Source organism: Neopsephotus bourkii, unplaced genomic scaffold (genome assembly GCF_033783945.1).
Source record: "Neopsephotus bourkii isolate Nb327-2 ecotype Australia unplaced genomic scaffold, CSIRO-AGI_Nbou_v1 NB_1154, whole genome shotgun sequence".
NCBI classification, from domain to species: domain Eukaryota; kingdom Metazoa; phylum Chordata; class Aves; order Psittaciformes; family Psittacidae; genus Neopsephotus; species Neopsephotus bourkii.
The window spans coordinates 1,616,872-1,631,483 of NW_026901640.1; the positions used below are offsets into that span (position 1 = coordinate 1,616,872).

Sequence of the window (14,612 nt, forward strand, 5' to 3'; positions counted from 1 at the left end):
GGTTTGATGCGGGAGGAATGGAGTCTTGTGCATGCAGAGGAACCCATCACCAAGCCCATGAACCCATCACCAAGCCCATGAACCCATCACCAAGCCCATGAACCCATCACCAAGCCCATGAACCCATCACCAAGCCCCAGTGCCTCTTCCCACAGGAGCAAACCCTCTGCACCCACCAGCTGTGTCCTGCTCCCAGGACACCAGTGTGTTGTGCACCTCTACCTGCCCCGTGTCCATTTGAAACCCCCCGTTTTCTGGGCCTGAATGGGACGATGGGTGGAATCTTCAATGCTCAGACACGGGAGTGTTTGTATTTCTCTTGTGCAAGCCTCTTCTGCCAGTGGGAATAAGGGATATGTACTTCTCCATGTAAGTGCCGTCCCTCACTCCTGTCTCCTTCTCCCCTTGGGCAGGATATTCTAGACTGGAAAACCTCCCGAACCTTCTTCTACTGGAGATTGAGACGCCTTCTTCTGGAAGATGTGGTCAAAAAGAAGATCCACGATGCCAATCCCGAGCTGACCGACGGGCAGATCCAGGCCATGCTGAGGCGGTGGTTTGTGGAAGTTGAAGGCACAGTGAAGGTAAGTGGGAAAGCTCTCACCAAGGGGTTGGGTCTCCCTTGGGTAGGTGGAGTTTGGGTTTGATGCCTGGGTTTTACTTTTCATATCCACAAGCACTTGTGGTGGGCCAGGAACGTGGGGTTGATGGGGTCAGATCTCAGGGGCCTGGTGCTCCTTCACCATTGCCACATCTCACTTAGCCCAGGGGAGCCTTGGCTCTTCTCCTGGGTCCTGCAGTGCTGTTAACACCGTGCAGAGCCGCCAGAGGCTGGGACATGGATCTGGGCTCCCCTTGGTGCCATCAATTGCAGCGCTGGGGCCGGGAGTCCTTTAACGGAGCGGTCCCGGGCGCTGCCTGGGGTTGGTGCTGTCAGAGGGAGCTCGTGGTTGATTCGATTTGATGTGATTCTATTTTGGAAGTCACAAACACTGAGGGGCTCCGGGGGGGCGTCCCTGGGGGGCAGCGGCTTTCCAAGGTAGTGTCTGAGCGCCTTTAGAAGCGGGCATCGCGTTAGCTAATACATTACACCAATCAAGGAGAGTTATCTTAAGCCACAATTAATCTGCTCCCTGGCATATGTTGATAGGAAAGCATCATGCTGTTTCTTAATTAAAAGCAAACGGATTAAAAATGATTAATAAGAGTATTAAATATTCTCCTGAACTAAAAGCTTTGGGATTCTTGGGTAAATCGAGCTTTGCACAGGTCTGCAACTGTGAAGGCAGCTCCACGGGCCTCACTTTGTATGCAGGGAGCGTTTGTGGCCTGTCTGGGGGCGGAGGCAAGGAGCAAAACCTGGAGTTTAAATGAGTAATAAGGGAAAACAATGAAATAAGCAAAATCCTGAGGCTGAGGTGACATCACTGCGGCCAGTCATAGACACGATGCTGGAGGTTTCTTATCAGTGTTGGGTAGGGCTTGGGCTGCTCATGGCAACTCTAAGCGGAGGGTGCAGCACCGTCTCCATCATCATTCGGAGGAACACGGCTTTGGAGCAGCCCAGGGAAGGGGAAAACAATTCCTTGGTGTTTGGAACAGGTAATTCAGTGTATAACAAGGGATGAGCACTGAGGATGGGCGAGTGCTGCCTTTGTGCTCCTCTCTGGGGTTTAAGGACATGGGCCATAGCTCAGCAGGATGGGAAAGATGCTGCCCCTCCCCCCCCCCCCCCCAGCCCCAGATCACTCTGCTCCCAGTCAGGCCACAGGCACAGCCGTGAGCATCCCAAGTGTCCAAGGTTCCCTGTTGGAGCTGCTGGGGTCTGCCCTGTGCTGTGCCAGGAGGGTGCCTGCTCACCCCACGGTGCAGTGCACCGAGCTCATTGTCATTCTGACTTTGACTTGGTTAGTGATAACAGAGAAGGATAGTGCACCTTTAAATGAGGAGCTTTGTGTTTAATTACCCAAATAAAATGACATAAATATGAATGAGTGCTAATGGTGGTACTTGCTTTTCCGGAAACCATTAACAAAACGATTCTTAAATGATTTGTAAAGAAAATGAGAGGAGCAGAGAGGAGCGAGCAGGCTATTAGGAGTCTCACACACTCCTGAGTTATTATGTAGGCAACTACCGGGCAAGTACCAGGTGAAATGATCTTGCAAAGGAGAAAAGGGGGGGTTGGCACCAAGGCTTCTTGGGATGTGGAGAACCCCCCCTCGGCTGCGGCTGACTGTGAGCTGGGGAGGGTGCACTGGGAGCGCAGCACAGGACACGGGGTGATGTGTGTGTTCACAGGGCTACCTGTGGGACAGCAACAAGGACCTGGTGGAGTGGCTGGAGAAGCAGCTGACGGAGGAGGAGGGAGTTCGCTCCGTGGTGGGAGAAAACATCAAATACATCTCGAGGGATTACATCCTCAAACAGATCCGCAGGTGAGGCGCCCGCACGCGGCCCGGGTCACAGAGCTCGGCCTCTGCCGGGGCTCCTGCTGGGAGCAGCATCGTGCACCGGCACAGGAGGGATCCGAGCCTCTGGGGCCATCCCTGCCCTTTCCTGGGGCACAGCCAGGGCACAGCCACTCCATTAGAGACAGGTAATAGAAAACTATGTCAGCAGGCCTTATATATAGATATACACACACATATACATATATACACACATACACATACACACATATATATGCATACATACATACACATATATACACACACATATACATACACATATATGCATACACACACATATATGCATACATACACACACATACACATATACATACACACACATATACACATACATCCACATACACACATATATATGCATACATACATACACATATATACATACACACACATATATGTACACACACATACACATACATGCATACATACACACACGCACATACACACACATATATACACATACATCCACATACACACATATATACATATATACATACATACACACACATGCATACATACACACGCATAAATACACGCACATATATACACATACATCCACATACACACATATATATGCATACATACATACACATATACGTACACACACATATATATACATACACACATACACACGCATAAATACACGCACATACACACATATATATGCATACATACACACACATACATACACACACGTATACATACACACACATATATACATACACACATACATGCATACACACATACACGCACATACACATATATACACATACATCCACATACACACACATATACATACACACATGTATACGTACACACACATATATACATACATACATGCATGCATACGCACACATATATACATACACACACGTATACATACACACACATATACACACACACATATACCTACACATATATGCCTACATACATACACACACATATACGTACACACACATCTATACATACATACACATACACACATATACATACACACACATATACACATACACACATATATATGCATACATACATATACACACATACATACACATATATACATACACACATGCATACACACACGTACACAGATATACATATATACACATGCACATATAAACATACCTACATATATACCCATACGCACATATATATACACATATATACACCTACACATGAACATATAAACTACCTGTTTACACACATATACACATACATACATACACATAAACACATACGTACACACATGCATACACATATACACATACACCCACACATATATACACATACACACTTGCATACACGTACACATATATATGCATACATGCACACATACATGCATATATAACCTACACATAGAAACATATTTACACACATACACACATACATACATATCTATACACATGTATACTCACAAATATATGCACACATATATACATATACACGTATATACATACACACATACATATTGTACATTCTCTCCTAAAGCCAAGAGAGATCAGCTCTGAGCTGTGCTGCCCACACATGCTGGAATATCCATACCTTCCTTACCTTCATTTCTATTAGCCCTGACCTCTCGCACTGGTTTCCTCTCTGCTCAGTGTCTTAAAGCCCAGCTCCCATTGAGTGCTCTTTAGCACTACACCACATAACCAGTGGAGCATCATCTGCTCCTCCTTGCAGGAGTTTCTCTCCACCGGACCCAGTGTGACCCTCCCAAGACAAACGAGGCTGAATTCAAACAGGTCTGGTTTGGGTCATGTTTATTTCTTAAACTGAAGGCCCCTTTTAAAGCAGCTCCCAGAGCTCCGGGGAGAGCTGCGATGCTCCGGTGGGTTCAGGGCCCATGCCTGGTGACTCAGGGCATCTTTCACCATCATTTCCACCAGTGGCTCTGCAGATGGGGCCCTGCGATGGCAGGGTGGGGGTGTGGGTGCTCCCAGCTCTCGGGTGCAAGTGCCGGGGCTGCCCTCACTTAACTCTCGTCTCTTTCCAGCCTGGTCCAGGCCAATCCGGAGGTTGCCATGGATTCCATAGTGCACATGACCCAGCATATATCACCCACGCAGCGCGCCGAGATCGTGCGGATCCTTTCCACAATGGACTCCCCTTCATCAACGTAAGAGCATCAATTCCCACACTGCCCCTGCCCGGCCCGCTACAGCGCAGGAGAAAAGCAGCAGCTCAGAACTGCCCTTTGTCTGCTTGACTGCGCCCACTGTACCGCGGCCGGGAGGCTCAGGGAGCGCTGCCACGGGGACATCTGTACTGTTTGCAATCAGACTGACCAGAGGAAGCGTGTTCCCCGGCCACAGACCTGAGGGACGTGATGGATAAACGCAAGCGCCTGCGGAACCCAGGCCCCGCTGTCTTACCTGTACCTTATTTATTAGACTGGACCGATGCTGCTCAGCGCCACAGCCGGGCAATGAAGGGTGCTGCGGCACCGTGAGGCCTGTGCCCCGCAGAGCAGGGGGTGCTCACCCTGCAGCAGCACCTCCCTGCTGACAAGTGCCAATGGGACCCTGTGAGCGCATCACTGAGCCTGGGCTCTGCTGTGGGAGCCCAGAGCCCTCCTGCCTGTGTCCTGGGGGAACAGAGCTCCGTGTCTGGTTGTTACCTGGGAGGAGTGGAGGGGAAAGTGTTTCAGGGCTGTCCCTGTGCCCTGGGAGGCTGCAGGGATGGCTCTGGGATGGCCACGGTGTCAGGGCAGGATTCCGTAGGGCAGTTCCCTGCTTGCTTTGCCTTTGTGCCCAATTCCTTTAGAGCAGGCCAGCAAACTGCGTGAAAAGCCCTTCTCGGAGGAGGTAAGAGACCAAAACACAGCTGCTCAAACACCTCTGCTCTTCCTGCCCTGCTTACTCAGAGGGGTTTACATCCCCTTGTGTAAGTGGGAAACTGCAGCAGAACACAGGGGAGGGGAAAGGCCAGAGCCAGGGACAGCAGTGGGGTCAGAAACACACAAGGAAATCTTGGTCCAATGCATCTGAGCAGAGATTTTTCTCCATCACTGCCTGCACACGGGAAGATGGGAATGTAAGAGATGATTTCTGGTAATCCCAATGATCACTCTTGGAGCAGGTCAGGAATGTGTGTGGCAGGTAAGCACCCATCCCCACAGGCTGACCCAGGCAAGGCCCCAGCTTATCGCCACACTTTTGTATTGTCATGGGCCTCCTGCCATTAATAAAAGCTCAGAAAAGGTGGAATTCTGGTTGGAAGCACAGTCAGTCCCTAGTACACAGGCCCTGTAATGGATGTGGTCTAACTAGCACTGGAGAGCTTACACCAATGATGGTCTTAAAGGTAGTTCACATTTTACAATTCCTCTTTTAATACAGATGAATAGGAAGGGTGGGTTAATGGGAGGATTAACCAATAATGGTGTCAGTGCCTCACACCTGTACCTTTTCCTTCTGGAGTGTAATGCAGCCAGTGCCGGAGCTCATCCCAAATCCTGGGTAACCACGCTCCTCCCAAGGGACCAGCAGCCACGGGAGCCCTGTCAGCTGAAGACTTGCTTTGTCTTTAATAGCCAAGAACCCCAGTTTCATTTAAAAGACCTTTTCTCCCCCCTAAACAACCCCCAAAGCTGCTTTTCCTTACGCCAGCGTGGGCTGCAGCAGGACACGCAGGAATGTCGACCGCTCGGGGGCATCCCAAGATACAGGCACTGAGTGAGGCTCTGCTTCATGCAGGGGTAAACCCAGCCCCTGGGTACCACCAGTGCCGGTCTGAGGTCGGGCTCCAGCACTGTTCCCTGGCAGTGGCACCGGTGGGCAGGGGTGGGGGAGCTGCCCTGGGGCCGCGCGGTTCTGCTGGTGCTGAAGTCTTTCACTTACCTCAAGTTCTTTTAATAAAAGAATGAATTCCAGCTCTGCTGCCTGTGGTGTCAGTGTCCCCCCTGTCCCGGCTCACTCCAGCCCACAGCCACCAGCCCGGTGCCTCCTCCATGGATTCACTGTCATCGTTAACATATGCGACTGGAACAGTGAGCAAACACCCAGTGACTGTCCCCAAGGGGGTGGGATGGTGGCCTTGGACCTGGCCAACAGGAGCCCCTGGAAAGGAAGCACCAGGATGGAGGGTGGTAACACAAACACCTATTGGCAGTTCCCCCCCTTAAAGCCATTCCTGTGTCGTTAAACGGGGGCACACGTCCCAGCACAACTCCAGCAGTTGCTTTTCAACCCAGGGGGACAGGGACACACGAGGGGCCAGCCCCCAAACTCCAGAAACACATTAAAAACTCTTTAGCCTAAAATATCCACGTATTAAACTGCCACGAAAAGCAGCACCAAAGCTGCAAGCTCTCCAAAGCCCAAGATCAAAGTGCCATCATCTTTTAATGCAAACCTTTTGTTGCAGCAACAGTCTTAAGAGGGATGAGAGACATCAAAAATACAAACGGAGGCAAAGTGTGGCTCTGGTGCTGGGGTTTGTTTCAGTCTCTTCTCTCAATGTGGGCCATGAAATAGGTCAGCTCCATTACTGCTCAGCCTTCCCACAAATATTTAAACCAAATTGAATTGCACACCCAATACCCATCACAATTACAGCCGGCACAATAACTAAATTAGCAATTCAACAAAATAATTGGAAATGCGATTCTCTCTATTCCCCAGCCTCCCCCGGGGCTCCGGCCGATCTATGGGGGGAAAACTCGGCTTTACTAATTCTGCAGCTAATTAGAGACACTTGTAAATGAAGTTGTTTGTCTGAAAGTTGAAATTCTTTGCTGTTGGAGTGGGGGGGGAAGGATTAACACAGCCCTTCTCTGTCCCTCCCATCGCACGCATCAGTCCCCGATCCACTGCGTAGCTGCTGTGCAGTGTCTGGCAAAGGTGGCAAGGCCGTTTGTGGAGGTACTAATTAGCAGCTGTATCGTGAATTAAGAGCCTGTGGGGTGTGAGGCATCTCCCTTGCTGTTAACTGGCAGCATGAGGGAAACTGGGTGGGAATCATCCTGGTTACCTGTGCCTCCATGGAGGGCAGAGCAGTGTCATCCCACTGCTGGGCATGGGCACGGGCACGTCACCTCTGGAGCCTCCCTGATGCGCTGCTGCTCCGGGATTACACAGGCTGCACCTCCTCCTGCTGCACCTCCTCCTGCAGCACGCAACCCCTCTGACAGCAGGAATAAAGCCCTGCTCTTAACAGCACCATCAGCAGATGAAACAGGACTCGTGAGCGGGCACTGCCAGTCCAGGTTCTCCCCATGCAGCCCCTACCCAGGTGGTGACAGGGGACAGCGGGAGAAAAGGCTGGTTAAGCACTGATAAGTGAATTCAAAAGCGTGCTTAGTAGGGCTTTGACTCTTATCTCCTCAAACAATGCGAACGAGCAGCTATCAGATGTAAAGTCTTTGTATTACCCTTTAACACTACAGCCAGCTCTCACTCACAAATAGGAAAAAAGGGTAAAAAATGGAATGCCCTGGTGCTAGGAGTGTAAAGGACACAGGAGTCAAACAGGGGTGGCACAGCACCGGCAGCACCCCAACAACCTGCCAGCACAGCAAACCAAGAGTAGGGCAGGGCCATGGTGTTCTCTGTTTAACACCCTTAAAGCCTGGGCTGTCAATGCAAGCAGCGTGAACCCATTCTACCATCACCAACTCTCAAAGCAGCCAATTTACTCCCCTTGATGCCTTCCAGAATGGTGGATATTAAACCATGAGATTTTAATGATGTTGGAAGACCACACAGCTTTGCTGCTGCTGAGAAATCAGTGCAGGTACAGTTCAAGGGGTGCGGACACCGGTGTCTGCTGGGGAGCTGGAACTGATGGAGGGTAGACAGAGGACAGAACCATTGCCAGGATGTGCCATGGATGATGACTGCACCAAGAGGAGGCCGCTGACAGGCATCAGCCTGAACTAAACCACCTGGCTCACCAATGAACATGGGATTACTCACCCTATCCCAGCACTGGTGGCCTGAAGATCAGCCATGGAGCCTCCAGGCATTTCTCCCCACAGCTCCCTGCATGCTCCTTTAGCTGTGACTCTGGCACCTTCCCAGAGGGACGAGCAGTGCTGCTGGGCTCTCTGCTGTGCACAAGGTCATCAGCAACAGAAAGGGAGCAGAGAGGAGCCAACGGTGACATTTAGTGTGTTTCCGCATGGCAAATCCTGACCAGAGAGCTGCAGGGGGGGAGAACAGGAGAAATCAATGCACTTCCCTGCGAGCTGCAGCTCCTGCTCCGCTGCGAGCGAGCACCGAGATTTATTCATCCATGAGCCGCATGTTCTCCACACCAAGTCAATACTCACCTTGGCACGCACTTGTTTTCTAAAGCCAAGAAAAATGCTCCATTGTGCACAGGGCTGGGGCCTGCCCCACGCTGCTGCTGCTCCCTGCAGCGATCCAGAGGGGTGAGGACCAGGGAACAGAAAAGCTCTGATGGCTTCTGGAGCCAGCAGCTCCCTAAAGATCAGGCAGAAAGGCAGCAGAGCTCCTGGGAACAGCAGTTGGAGGAGCTGGGTTTAGCAGCGTTACCACACTTATGCCCTGCTTTAAAGCAGCAAGTCCCAAAAGAAACCCCTTTCCCAAAGGAATAGTTCTGTGAGCAGCCCCTCACATGGAGCTGCAGGATCTGCTTTGTGCAGGGTGGTGGAACCCGGCCAGACCCATCCCCACACACAGGTGTACCTGTTCTGCTGTTAAACAGCATTCGAACCCTCTGTGATTTCACACAGCAGCTTGTTCCGGGCAAGTCTCTGCAGCTGAGCTGGGCCTCTCTTGCTGTGGAGGGCTCTTTTCTCCCCATACATCACTGGAGGTGTTAGGAAGGCATTTACTGGAAGCAGGTGACTCCAAGACTTCAATCTGGAATGATGAGGTGCAAAAATGATTAATTAGTATCAGGTCTGCAGACAGCTCTGGGACAGAGAAAGCCTTCTGAGGGGAAGGAAGGATAAACCTGTGCTGCAGCACAGCCCTTTTCAAGCAGACAGGAACAGAGGGACGGGAGCAATCCCCACAAGGAGATACAAAGTGGGATCATCTCCTGTGCGCAGGGTCTCACCTGAAGCAGGGGCTTGGGCTTCCTTCCTTGTGATCTAACCTGTTCTGTATTTCAAACCAGAATGCATGTTTGTTTAACAACAATGAACAACTAAAGTGAGATCTCGTAGCCCAGTGGGCAGGGAGAAATCCAACCGACCTTCCCGTGGAGATCAGAAACTGTGACCAAACCATCAATACAACTGCAAGCCTTCACACTCCCATGCTGTGTGCCGGGTGTCCTCAGAGCCCACAGCACCCAGGGATGGGCAAAGCAATGCTGGTGACGTGACCCCGTGCTGCTGGGGTTTCCTGCCCTGACCACGCTTGGATCACCAGGTTACAATGCATTTTAATTGGGTTGCTCACAACACACAAAACAAAGCTCAGCTCACGCGGGCACCAGCAACGGCCCTTGTACACACACATGGATGCAGCGATTATTCACGCAAGATAACCTCCACTGCGGATTGATCACAGCAGGCTGGCAGATTCCCCTTGCAGGGATTGAATTCCCAGCTTCTGCCCTTTGGACATGAACACCCCACAAGCCCCTCATGTGAGTCCTCTCCTCCGGCCAGTTTTACACCCGTGCTGGCATCCCCAGCAGCGGGTGATGGGGATGGTGATGGTGAAGACAGGATGGCTCAGAGTCATGATCAGCAGAAACGATTCAGTGCATAGGATCAGTGCTGGACTTCACCAGTAAACAGCCCCAGATGTACCCCAGTGCCGTGCTCATCACCAGTCAGCAAACGTCCCTGTGTGCAGTGAGAGCTCACTGAGAAACAGTGTGAACAGAGAGCTCTGGCTGCCTGCAAGGGAGAGCACCTTTTCTCTGTTTTAAGGCCATGTTAATTATGTAAATGACATTTAAATCCTCTTGACTCGCTGAAAACTAAAGTCACACATTCTAGATATGCAGCCAGCGACCAGAACAGCATGCTCCAGCAATCCCCCCATCTCCCAAATGAAAATCTCTGCAGATTTAATACAAACGTGGGTGACCTGATTGCATGGGGGGGCTGGTGGTCCCTCTGCTCTGAATCGTGTGTCCCCCCCTGGCAGAATGCTGTGCCCAGCTTGCACAATCAAGGTCAGGAATGTCAAAAGAGAACAGTTAAAACTGGACTGTCTTTGGGAGGAAGCAGGGTTCATTTTCAAGGCAGAGAGAGGGCATTCAGCCAAGCTGAACCTCCCTGCTCTCCTTTCCGAGCCCGGGTGATTCAGCAGAAACTGCATCGGATGCTCCTTCAGTGGGGTTTTACAGCAACAAACCAGCAGCTGGAGAGACCCTGCTCTGGGTCAGACGAGCAGCAGCCCAGACCAAGGAGATGGCAGGAGATGGGGCAGTGTCGAGTGCAGGGAGAGGAACCTGCTGCTGTGGTCAATCCCTGCTAATTCTGCTCCGGTTCTTGGGGATTGGAGATCTTCCCAAAGAGCGAACGATAAAGCTCCGTCCTGGGGAGAAGAGGAAGGAGGGGGACAAGTTACTTTCCAAGGTCAAAATGGAAGCAGGAGGCTGCAAACCCATCCCCTCCTTAACATGAAAAGGCCTTGAGTAATTAAAAATGCATTCAACAATCTTCACTAACAAACATGGGCAAAGGGGAGAACTTGCCTAAGACCAATGACACGCACAGCACAAGTATGTACATACCTCAGCATGGCTGAGTACCGTATCTCCAGGGAATGAGGTGTTCTCTCTGTTTGCCCTTTACAGACAGGCTCGTCAAGTAAGAAACCAAGAGTGCATGTTTTAATAGGCTGTATGAGCCCACAGAGCCATGAGGAGGATTCAATCACACATCTACGTGGGACTAGAATTCAGTTTTCATACATTTTCTTGAAGGTACTTGAGAAACAATGAAAACAACCCAGCAAGAAGACTCCAGTTAATAGCACCTAGGCAGCAATTTGGGTAACAGGAGCAAGCTTCCCTTTTACAAGAACAAAGTGGGCTGGTGTTGTATTTACCCTTAACTTTTAGAACCGAAGCAGCCTGAAAGGAGAGAGAGGGAAAAGGAGAGAGCACGTTTATAAATAAGAGATATCTGGAAATCAAGGGAAATGCATTGGGAGAGCCTTATTTTCTAAAGCAACAGCCTGGTGTGCCAGGCACACACAAGTGGAGTGATGGTTACAGAGAGGATGGGGTTTTTCGGTCAGAACACACTGATCATCACCAGGTTTTTAGAGCAGTAACCAACTGCTGCATCGCTGCGGGCCAGCACTTGGGAAAGCTGCTGCTGGAAAACTGTCAGGAAAGAGACTTCTCCACTGCTTCATAAAATGTGGCTTCAAAGGATGAAATCCAGCCCTGACACAGACACTGTGATTTCAGCTCAATGGAGACTACAACAGGGACCACCCTCACTAGGGGCTGCTTTGATGCTTTGCTCCTTCATGGATCAATAAGAGATGGCAACTGGTTTGAAAACTGCAGACACTTCCAGTGCAGAAAGTTACCTGTCAGCCTCGAGAAAAAGGGAACTTCTGAGGTCTGATGGCAGGAAAACGCCAGCCATTAATCCCAGGAAGACAAGGAACCAGGTATCAGCTCCGGCAATGCAGGAGGATGGACAGACACACAGGGACCCCTGAGAAAAGCCACCATTCTCATTCACAGGGCCACATCTCTCCCTTTAATTCTCATTTAGCAGCTAATTAACCAATCACTGCTCTACCCTCAGCAAACAAGGCTGTGGTGAGGGACGTGTCCATCTCCTTACATGACAACATGGTTGATGCTGTGTTTTGTGTGAAACCCCAGCTGGAGCTTCTGTGTTACACTGGGAGCGTGCATAGGGGTTATGGCAAGTTTAACACAAATGCCAAATCAGAACACCTCTAGAAAACAGAGCTGATGCACAAAAAGCTGTGAGCACTGACACCTGAAAGGAAAAAAGTGAGAGGAACGCCTTACCCAAACCTGCCCCATTTTCCATCTCTGCTGACGATTAACTGATAAATGCAACTCACTTTTGCTGTTTCAACTGAGAAATCAGGCAGCAAGCAGCAATGGGGACAATGTGACTTTAAGGCTGTGTCAGTGATCAGAAGGGAGATGCAGAAGCTGAGCAGGGCACTTCCAGGGGAACACCCCACGTTCATTCCTGCTCCCCTCCCTCTGCTATGTGCTGTTACTTGGGAGGATGCTCTCCCACAGGATGCAGGCTTCTCCTTCCCTGCACCCTGGTGCCAGTGAGCAACAGAAACCACTTTTGTTTTGCTCACAAGCCTCACTCACAGATAACAAGCTTCAAACCTTCTCACTGCTTGCCAAGCACACCTCAAAGGCATTCTGCAGCATTCCAAGGGGAATTCCTCCCAGACATCACCTCCACTGCACAGAGGGGCTCCTGCCTGCAATTCCTCTACATACCCCCTTCTCTTACACATTCAAGGAAGTCCAAATACAATGGGCACATTCTGGGGAACCCCACAGAAACCAACCAAAGAAACGAGTTTTGGTGTTTTCTTTGTGAGCTGACAAAAGCCAAAAGCAATGCTTCTTTGCAGCTCAGCCTGGCCTTTTCCACTGGTGGAGAACCAGTCCCCTCTGTTTTGTCTTTGTTCTTGGGTTCCTGAGAGCCTCCTGCTGGGTACAAGAGTTCAGGGATCACTGCAGCATTTGCTCCAACCCTACAGATTTTACATAAACAGCCATTTTTCAAGCAAGAAGGGCCCAGGGAGAGAAATTCAAGCAAGAATTTATCTTCACCAGCAGAGAAATGCTGCCAGCACCGACTGAATGGGACATTCACACCCTGGGTTTCATGGGTGCAAAGGGGTGATGCACCCACAGCCACGGGCAGGAATCCCTGCAGCTCACAGAACCCACAGCTCCAACCTCCTGGGCACGATGCTGGTCATATCTATTTAAGTCAAAATCCAAGTGGAGCTGTTTGGGTAATAACATTGCATGGGCAGACACAGTCAAAGAGCAGGAGAAGGAGGGGAATCAGGTAAACCCTGGAAGAGAACTAATATTTCACCCTGAATGGAAATACCCCAATCCACAATCTTTTTTCCCCCCTTCTTCTCATCATCTGGGCTACCTTCCTTTTACAGCATCTCCCCTCAGCAGGATTTAACCATGCAGAGAGTAAAACTCATCAATCCTCCAGGTTTAACCTTGTCTCTGTTTCAATTCACCAGGGTAAGTGTGGATTTTAATACTTTCAGCCCCCTTAAGGCTATGCATAATGAACCTGGATTTTGGTTAAAACATACAAAATTCCTCTCCTCCACCCACATATATTAAACACCAGACTTGAGCTGAAGCAACCCACCCTGCTGCAAGCCTGCTACCTCTGGGTAAAGGAAAGGGGACTTCAGCACAAAGAGGTGCTGGTCTTAGCAATGTGCTGAGGAGTAACCTATGCGAGTAATTAACAGTACTTACACCTCAGGTAGAGAGTGTGGAAGAAGCAGGTCGATACAGGGGTCTTCCTTGAATTAAAATTTAACTTACCCTTTATTGCAACCTACAAAAGCAAGTAATGAGCACTAACATTTTTATTTCTTTTAAACTGTCATTTAGGCTGCAGAGGGGATAATTACCTATTTCCACTGTAGTAAGGTTTTATCACCCTTAGTGAGGCATTTTCTAATTTAATATTTTTACTGTATTATCATAAAACCTGTTTCTGGAAAAAATGATCAGGAACCACACAGCCATTTGCCATAAAACATGTGTGTGTAACTACCCTGCCTTCATTATTTATGCATTTCTTCAGAGCTGGCTCCGAGGGCTGAGGACAGCACATGGGCTGGATGCTCCGGGAGCACTGTGCCCAGTACTCACCCTTTTCCCAGCCCCAGGGCTCACTCCATGGGCACTCAGCACCTAGAAACTTTGCACAGCCCTTTCTCAATGCACCAGCAGCCTGAGACAAAAGGTGTGTGTGAGGGAGGTGCTTTATTCTGCTCCCTGCACTGTAAAAACAGTCCTGGTTTTGGTGCTATTTCCACCTCGGTTGTGTGGGAAGATGGAAGGGATGTCCCTGCACCCCAGCCATGCTGTGGACCCCAGGGAGGGCATTCCCCATGCAAACCTCAAGCCAGCAGCTCGACTGCCTTCCCATTCACAGCTCTAACACTTGCACAGCCCTTGGCATGGTCACAGCAACGC

The 14,612-nt window shown here is 50.1% G+C and overlaps 2 protein-coding genes across 4 annotated transcripts in view; one reads left to right on the forward strand and one right to left on the reverse strand.

Moving 5' to 3' along the window:
• ACACA (acetyl-CoA carboxylase alpha) overlaps positions 1-4,827 on the forward strand; it is a 113,400-nt gene extending 108,573 nt beyond the window's left edge. For both annotated transcript variants that reach the window (XM_061363376.1, XM_061363375.1), the window contains 3 exons: positions 414-584; positions 2,302-2,438; positions 4,465-4,827. In XM_061363376.1, coding sequence (XP_061219360.1) covers positions 414-584; positions 2,302-2,438; positions 4,465-4,591 — 435 coding nt within the window. In that variant the 3' untranslated portion in view covers positions 4,592-4,827. The remainder of the gene's footprint in view (positions 1-413; positions 585-2,301; positions 2,439-4,464) is intronic.
• Positions 4,828-9,010: 4,183 nt separating this feature from the next.
• AATF (apoptosis antagonizing transcription factor) overlaps positions 9,011-14,612 on the reverse strand; it is a 48,495-nt gene continuing 42,893 nt past the window's right edge. The window contains exon 12 of one of the 2 annotated variants that reach the window (XM_061363380.1): positions 9,011-9,298. In XM_061363380.1, the coding sequence (XP_061219364.1) occupies positions 9,133-9,298 (166 nt within the window). In that variant the 3' untranslated portion in view covers positions 9,011-9,132. Of the gene's footprint in view, positions 9,299-9,945; positions 10,937-14,612 lie in introns of those variants that run through there. The other variant, XM_061363378.1, reaches the window with a different exon arrangement.